An 8,467-nucleotide genomic window follows, 5' to 3' on the forward strand; every position below is an offset into this window, starting at 1 on the left:
TTGGAGAAGACTCTTGATAGTCTCTTGGACTGCAAGGAGATCCAACCAGTTCATTCTAAAGGAGATCAGTCCTGGGATTTCTTTGGAAGGAATGATGCTAAAGCTGAAACTCCAGTACTTTGGCCACCTCATGTGAAGAGTTGAATCATTGGAAAAGACCATGATGCTGGGAGGGATTGGAGGCAGGAGGAGAAGGGGACGACAGAGGATGAGATGGCTGGATGGCATCACCGACTGGATAGACGTGAGTTTGAGTGAACTCTGGGAGATGGTGATGGACAGGAAGGCCTAGCGTGCTGCGATTCATGGGGTCGCAAAGAGTTGGACACGACTGAACTGAACTGAACACACACTCACGAGTGCATGTAAAACTGGTAAATCTGAATAACGTTGAATTAATGCTAAGTGTTAAATTTTTGGCTGGGATCTTGTTCTGAAGAGATGTTGAAGATGTTTTTTGGGGAACACCAGATAAAGGGTTTATGGGATCTGACTGTCTTCCTTAGTGTCTTCTTTTGTGTCTACACTGTCTGCCTTTGTGTCTACAATTATCTCAGAATACCAAGTTAAAAAAAATAAAGCATGTATAAATTATCCCAAACAAAATGAAATAAAAACCTACACTGAGCACTGGACAAAAGGGACAAAGATGAAGGCCAAAACATCTGTCATGGTCAAAACTATTGCTTCTGAATGTATTAGTTTGAACAATATAAAGTGGCCTGTGTTGGCTTTTAACTTAAGAGGAATAACAATTTCATGTGTCTGGCACAAGTACAATTAGGCTTTGTTAAAAAAAAATTAGCAGCCTTTGGAAGAAGGGATGAGTTAGTGAAATTTGATATCGTTTGGGTGGGTGATTGTAATATCGGAAGTATCAGCATTCTGTTATTTTATATTAGAGGAATAGTAAAGTTGACTTTTAACATTCCTGAGAGTATTTGAAAGTGTTTTTTTTCTTTCAATAGACATGATCTGTTAAAAAACAAAACACTTCATGAACATTCTACTGTATTCTTGCCTAAGGATATGCTTATCATTATGGAAGGTCATAGAGAAGCCAGGTTTACTGAATCAGTTGGAATGGTACTTGATATTTCAACAATAAATTAGAATAGCATGTTTTGAAACTCCTCAGTCAAAAATAGTTCTGCTAATCTTCTGTTGTCAGCTGTTTCTGGTGTGGTTGATGGTTGAGGTTTTCAACAAGAGCAGAGAAACAGAGCTAAACTGTATTGTATGCACCTCTTGCCTTATGCAGACCTGTTTGTTCAGGGATGACAGTGATCTCCCTGGGTCAGGCCCAGCGCTGTGAGCAGTTCTGGCAGATGTGATAGGGCAGCCCTAGGCAGGTCATTTTGAGAGGTCAGGAAGGTCTAGAGCATCAGTGGGTTGTTGTTTGGGTACCAAAGAAGAAGGCGCATAGAGTACAACATCTGCACATAGAACCTGGTTAGTAAAGGCTCGTTTGCCTTCACCCACCCGTTCTTACATCTGTCGTAGCTCCTTTTACTTTCGCACAAGCAGAGGAAGAAATGCACTCTTAAAATCAAAACAGCTTTGAACTTTTTATGACAAGAAGAAATAGGCTGTTATTACTTATACAAATGAGTCCACAGATGCTATAAATTATTTATTGAAAGAGGATAATATATTTACTCAGAATTTGATTTGAATTCTTGTGTGCAATATTTAGATGGCTGACTAGTCAAGCATTTCAGGTAAAAATAGTGGTTCTTTGCCCATGCCAGTTGATTCCGTTTTAATCACAAAGCCCTCTAGGATTCCACACATATCAGTGGCTGGTTTTAGAGAGAGATTGACTCCTGTGGCCGTTGATTCATGCTGTGAAGCCTTAAATCCTAGATATTTCACTTACTAGCAAATGACTTGACCTCTTTCTTGTTCCATTTCCTCATGTATTGAGGGGGGAAAATAATGCCTACTTCTTGGTATAATTGAGAAGAATCGGTGAAGGAGATCCTGTGTATATAAAGGACCCAGTACTGTTCCTTCCAGAGAACAGATGCTCAGGGACCGAACAGGAAAATCAAAGCGCGTCCATGAAAGAGACCTCCACGGTGGCCCAGTGTCGTGCTCAGAAGCCCTGGTGGAAGGAGCTCTGCTTCCCTGCCATTGGAGACCTCCTCGAGGTCCTGTCACTGCACAGGGCTGGGTCCCCTGTGTTCTCCTGGCCTCCTACCTTGGCATTTCTGAACCAGAGTGTAATTAGCAACTGCTATGTTGAGTACACCTATTTTTTTTGATATACTGCCCCATTTTCTGTATTTATTGATGTTTAGCGTATACACTTCTTTTTAAAATGTAAAATCTCCCCCAAAGGCCCAGATTTATTTATTTGTATGAGAATCCATGGAGTATAGTGAGAAAGTTGAAATTTTACTTTATTATATACCATCTCAGTCCAAAAAGAAATGGCTACAATATGTATACTAAAAAATAGGGCTTCATAACAAAAGACGAGTAAAAGATTTATATACAGTACAGTACACTATGTACCAGCAGCATTTGTGTACAAAAGGTAAAATTGTTAAAAAAATTTAAATTATCTGCAATTGCATTTTTAAACAGATACTGTCTTCATTTACTGATAAAGAACTTTTGGCATATGCAAAAGCTGGAGCAGTAGCTGAAGAGGTCTTAGCGGCTATTAGAACTGTGATTGCATTTGGAGGACAAAAGAAAGAACTTGAAAGGTTTGAGTCTCCTTTTTTAAGTTGGTAGAGATGTTAAATTCTGTCATCTTAAATGCCCTTCAGGTTGCTGGTGATGATTATAAGGGTATTCTCTGATGTATATGTTTCCTTAAACAGCTTCTTGGATATATTATAGCATAGTTAATATTCTGGAAAAGTTGTGATTCTAATTGTTGTAATTTTCTTATATCTGCTAATTGAAAGTGTTTTCTAGAGTCTCCTAGGTGGGTAGTGAGATAAAATAGTTTCTTAAGGCTGAAACATAATTAATATCTCTGATGATAATTTTTCTCCATCAAGTTAATTTTTGTTTCTCTAAGAATGAGTATTTTGTGGTAGATGGATGGGGTCATTAAGTCAAAATAATGGTTACTTCTGGGGGAGGTGAGGGGTTGGTGATAAAAGTGGGGCACATGGCAGGGGCATCTTGATTCTGACATTGTTGTATTTCATGACCTCAGCTGTGCTTACATGAGTGCTCACTGTATACTCTTTCAGCTGTACACACTGTGTTTGCAGGGTACTTTTCTCAGATGATACATTTCATACCCATAAAGATGTCCTCTGAGAGATTTGTGATGGCCGTGTACCTATTATAGTTCAGAGGAAAGCAGCATCTGTGCTCTATCTCATTTTTTGCGAAGGTTTTTGCTTTTGCCTTAACATGAGTCTGACTAAAAAATGGAAAGTCTTGCTTCATTGCCTTGCAAATACCCAGTCAAATGAAGCCCCTCTTCTCTTGGAGCATAAATTCTGGCGGGGGGAGGGGACAGATACAAACAACCACAGGTCAACAACATATCTAATGTACTAGTTGGGGTAAATATTGTTTGGGGAAGTTAAATACTCTGTTAGAGTCATGGAGGATACTGTTTCAAGAGTGTATTCAGCCAAGTATTTTCTGAATAAATGTCTGAGTAGAGACAGAATGAAATTTTGAACTTGGCGTTCATTTTCAGTTTTTCTCAATGGAGAGGTGTATCAGAAAAAGAATCTCTTTACCAACATGGGGCGACAAATCTTATCTGATTCTGCCTAGTTATCGCACCAAGGGAAAGCATCTCTCTGTAGAAATCAAAATTGCAAGCCTCACCTTCATGTGCTGCTAGAGTTTGAATTTATAATACTCTGAGGACCAGGGAGCTCTCTCTTCCTAAAGCTGAGAGTTTCACATTAAAAATCAATCCGAGTCCAGTGGTAGCACTAGGGTGTTGGGTAGAAGAAATTTAAAAGTTGCTGAAAATTCGTGAACTAAGCAGCTAAATTAAGAAGTTAGAAAAAGAATAACAGAGAAAGGAAGTATAAGAAAGATAAAGGATTAACAGCAAAAACATTTTAATAGAAAATAAGATAAAGAAGCAAAGGGCTGACAAAAAATCATTAATTTTTATGAAAATATGGATAAATAATGAAGTAGTATTTTGCAGGTTAAAGCAGAAACAAAATGAAGGAGAACAAGGAAAAACGTTGCTATAGATTTTTTAAAATTTATTTTAAGAATTACAGTTTTATACCAGTAATTAAAAATCCCTGATGAGATAGATGATGTCCCAGAAAAATATAGGTTAAAATTCTCACTTAAGACACTAACTTGAGTAGAACCATAATCATTAAAGAAATTGAATCCAGCTTAAAATCTCCGTCTTTTGCCTTTCATATACATACACACGTAAACACGCAAAAACCCACCAGGTCCAGATAATTTTCCAGACAGATTTTACCAAAACTTCAAGAAAGATAGCCCCATCTTACACAGATTGTTCAAGAGAACAAAAAAAACATATATATAGAGTGAGTTCATTTTATGAGGCTAGTATAACCTTGACATCATAACAAGATAGCAGATATATGAGAGAGGAAAATTATAAGACAGTTTCATCTAAAACATAGATGCAGAAAGTCTAGATAGTATTTGCTAAATGAATCAATGTGAAAACTATCATCAGATTAAAAAAAATTTCTGAACCTGTTGGCTTGATCCCATAAGTACAAAGATGATTTAAAATCCATGAATATAATTAACCACAGTAGTTGATTGGAAGAAAGACATTTTGTTTTGATGGATGAGATTACAGATGATTCATGACAAAAACTTTCTTAATTTAATAAAGAGTATGTACCAGATACCTACAGGAAATTTTATTAAATGGTAAAATAATAGCATTCCTTTAAAATAATGAAACAAGTCTGCTAGCACCATTTCTATTTAGAGTTGTATTGGTACAAGATAATAAAATTAAGGAAAAAATAAGAGTAAGAATAATAAAAAAGAAAAGTTATTAGGTTGGTAAACAAAAAGCAAAACTGTCATTCTGTATAGAATATGTGATTGTCTACACAGCAACTCTAGTAACAGTGTAATAAGGTCTGCAGACCAACAATGTACGGGAAGGCCTCTGGGTACCTGCTGACAGTTCAGGGGTAAAAATGGCATTCCTGTGAACAGCAGTGAACAGTTAGAGAACATGTAGTGTTCCGTCAATTCTAGGATGCACATTTTTCTCTTGCGATTCATCAACTCTGAAATTGAGACAAATCCTACAATCAGAGCCATCTTACAATTGCTGTGGGTCTGGATTGAGAAGCTGAGTTCTTGCAAGAAGGATTTGTGTTTGCTTCTGCCACTCACTGGGGGCACTATTAACCTGAGCCCGTGTACATTATATTCTTTGTCTAGGAGTTTTTGAACCGCACTAGTGAATTCATATTTTTCAGACCTGGATAAGCATTGCCTTTTATGGTTCCAGTTCCCAGGGGACATGTTTTCCCCTCACCCTTCATCTGAAGGGTGAATGCTGTATAAGCATTGCCTTTTATGGTTCCGGTTCCCAGGGCACATGTTTTCCCCCCGACCCTTCATCTGTTGTCAAGGTTGAGACAAGCAGGCTCTCCTGCTGTCACTTTCCATGGTGCACATGCTTATTATATTCAGGCTGTAGCCTTTTGGGTCCCTGCTGTATATGGAGAGTTCTGTTAAACTCCTTTATTAATGTTGCATAGAATAACACGATTATAATACTTCTTAGATTAATGGCATCCAAAATTTGAAGAACATGATAATTTTAGAAGATATTATTAGCAATGAAAAACTATAATGATGTATAACCTGGGTGTAAGGAGGGAAAGGTGTCAAGTCCAATATTCAAAACTTAGATAAATCTTATTTTAGTTCACTGAAAGTTGAAAGGAATTGAAAGTATTTTTTTTAATGCAGTGATTGAGGTAATTAGATCTAAGTAATTAGATGGTGATTGCAGCCATGAAATTAGATTTTTCCAGTAGTCATGTATAGATGTGAGAGTTAGACTACAAAGAAAGCTGAGCACCGAAGAATTGATGGTTTTGAACTGTGGTGTTGGAGAAGACTCTTGAGAGTCCCTTGGACTGCAAGGAGATCCAACCAGTCCATCCTAAAGGAGATCAGTCCTGGGTGTTCATTGGAGGGACTGATGTTGAAGCTGAAACTCCAATACTTTGGCCACCTGATGCGAAGAGCTGACTCATTGGAAAAGACCCTGATGCTGGGAAGGATAGGGGGCAGGAGGAGAAGGGGACGACAGAGGATGAGATGGTTGGATGGCATCACTGACTCAATGGACATGGGTTTGGGTAGACTCCAGGAGTTGTAATTGACAGGGAGGCCTGGCGTGCCGCAGTTCATGGAGTCACAAAGAGTCGGACACGACTGAGCAACTGAACTGAAGTAATTAGATACAGATTTTTTTGTTTTGTTTTTTTATAGAAGATAGTGATCAACTTTTTAACAAGCAAATGGGCTTACACAGTTAGATTCAAAGATTCGTTTTATGTGTAGAATTATTTCTTCAGAAGATGTTATTTACTGGACTCTGTCTTTGAAAGGTCCCCTAGAAAATTGGAAATTATTGGAAATTACTTTTTCGTGAATATCAGGAGTAGACTCAAGACTACAACCTGATGGCCTAAGGTTCTCTCCAGCTTGGCCATTTCCAGAATGTTCAGTTCATTTGGCAAATTTGTTCAGCATCTACCACATGCAAAGCACTGTGCTATGCTCTGGGTTTTCACTTGTGTGTTGTCAGTGAGTGAAAGTCGCCTAGTCATGTCAGACTCTTGTGACCCCGTGGACTATAGCCTGCCAGGCTCCTCTGTCCATGGAATTTTCCAGGCAAGAATACTGGAGTGGGTTGCCATTTCCTTCTCCCATCTTTGAATAAAAAATAGCAAGAAAAATATCTTTGTTAAAATCAGTGCTCAGGCTGATTTCTTTATACATTCTAGCATTATTCATATATTAAATGCTGACATTCTTATAGAGTTTTAATTCTGGTATTAAACTGATTCAATTAAGCAGTGTTTTTTTTTTAAGTTGATACAAATAAGTAACCAGGTCTTCAAAAATTATAATAAATTTTGAAAAACCCAAAGCCCTCACTGGTGTTGTTTTTTTTTTTTTTAACATCAAGAAGCTTACAAATCAATTATCTGTTAAACAAAATTAAAATTTAGAAATGTTTTCTCAAATATGAATATAATTATGTTAAACCCTCCAAAATATGACAGAAATACTTTTCTGAATTTTATTCAATTTTAATTTTCTTATGCATTAGGTGATGTTGTTTGGTATTCGTATCAGAATTTCCTTGAAAAGCTGTTTTTATTAACTATTCTTGTAATGATTATTCAAAAAGTAAATGTAAAAGTGTTTTGAACAGTTAAAAACCTAAGAAAAGGAAGTTTCAGGTCATAATCATATTCCTCTGTTTAAGTTTTCAGATAATTCCTAATGCTTCATCAGTTTGTATTTAGAACACTACACTTACCTTCCCTGTTGATGTGAACCTTGTAAAAGAATTAGCACAGTTCCTCAGGCAGTGAGTTGTAGGAAGTCTGTATGTCTTGGACATCTTGATATGCTGCTGTATCTTTGCCTTTTTTGCCCTCATATGATCCCTGGTCAAAATAATAAGGTGGAAGAAAAGAGAAGGAAGGGAGGGAGGAGAGCAGGAAGGAAGAAAAAAATCATCAGAGACATGAATTAAATCATGAATTGTTTAAATGTGTTTTGAAGGAATCAAAGAATGTGCTGATGAGGGTGAGCAGGACAAGTTTACTTTAACCATGGTGGTCACGGAAGGTACGCGTGTTGGATATTTGAGGTTTCCTGGAGGCTGGTACTTGAGGGAAAAGAAAAAGCCTGCTGTAGTCGGGTAGGGACACAAGAGTCTTCCAGGTTTCCCGAGATGGCAGAGACTTTGGTATATTCTAGAAAATATCCTAAGGCTTGTGTGACTGGAGCTCGGTTGAGTCAGAGGAGATTGAAGTGAAGAGGGGCTATTGAGGGTGAGTGGGGGCCAGAACATGGGGATTTACATGTCCTGGTAAGGAGTCAGGATTTAACTCCAAGGGCACAGGGAAGCAGTTGAGGGATTTAAACAAAGGAATGATGTCTAGTTTATGTTTTAAAATCGTTTTTCTGTCTATAATTGGTCTGGTGAGTGGATCAGTTCAGTTCAGTTCAGTCACTCCGTTGTGTCCAACTCTTTGCAACCCCATGAAATGCAGCACGCCAGGCCTCCCTGTCTATCACCAACTCCCGGAGTTCACTCAGACTCACGTCCATCGAGTTGGTGATGCCATCCAGCCATCTCATCCTCTGCCGTCCCCTTCTCCTCCTGCCCCCAATCCCTCCCAGCATCAGGGTCTTTTCCAATGAGTCAACTCTTCGCATGAGGTGGCCAAAGTACTGGAGTTTCAGCTTCAACATCAGT

At 38.1% G+C, this 8,467-nt stretch overlaps 1 protein-coding gene across 1 annotated transcript in view; it reads left to right on the forward strand.

The window, feature by feature from the left end:
- Positions 1 to 8,467, forward strand: part of ABCB1 (ATP-binding cassette, sub-family B (MDR/TAP), member 1) — a 105,000-nt gene that overhangs the window by 41,283 nt on the left and 55,250 nt on the right. The window contains 1 exon segment of the mRNA XM_010859135.1: positions 2,593 to 2,717. Coding sequence (XP_010857437.1) covers positions 2,593 to 2,717 — 125 coding nt within the window.

Source organism: Bison bison, unplaced genomic scaffold (assembly GCF_000754665.1).
Source record: "Bison bison bison isolate TAMUID 2011002044 unplaced genomic scaffold, Bison_UMD1.0 scf7180017864454, whole genome shotgun sequence".
NCBI classification, from domain to species: Eukaryota; Metazoa; Chordata; class Mammalia; order Artiodactyla; family Bovidae; genus Bison; species Bison bison.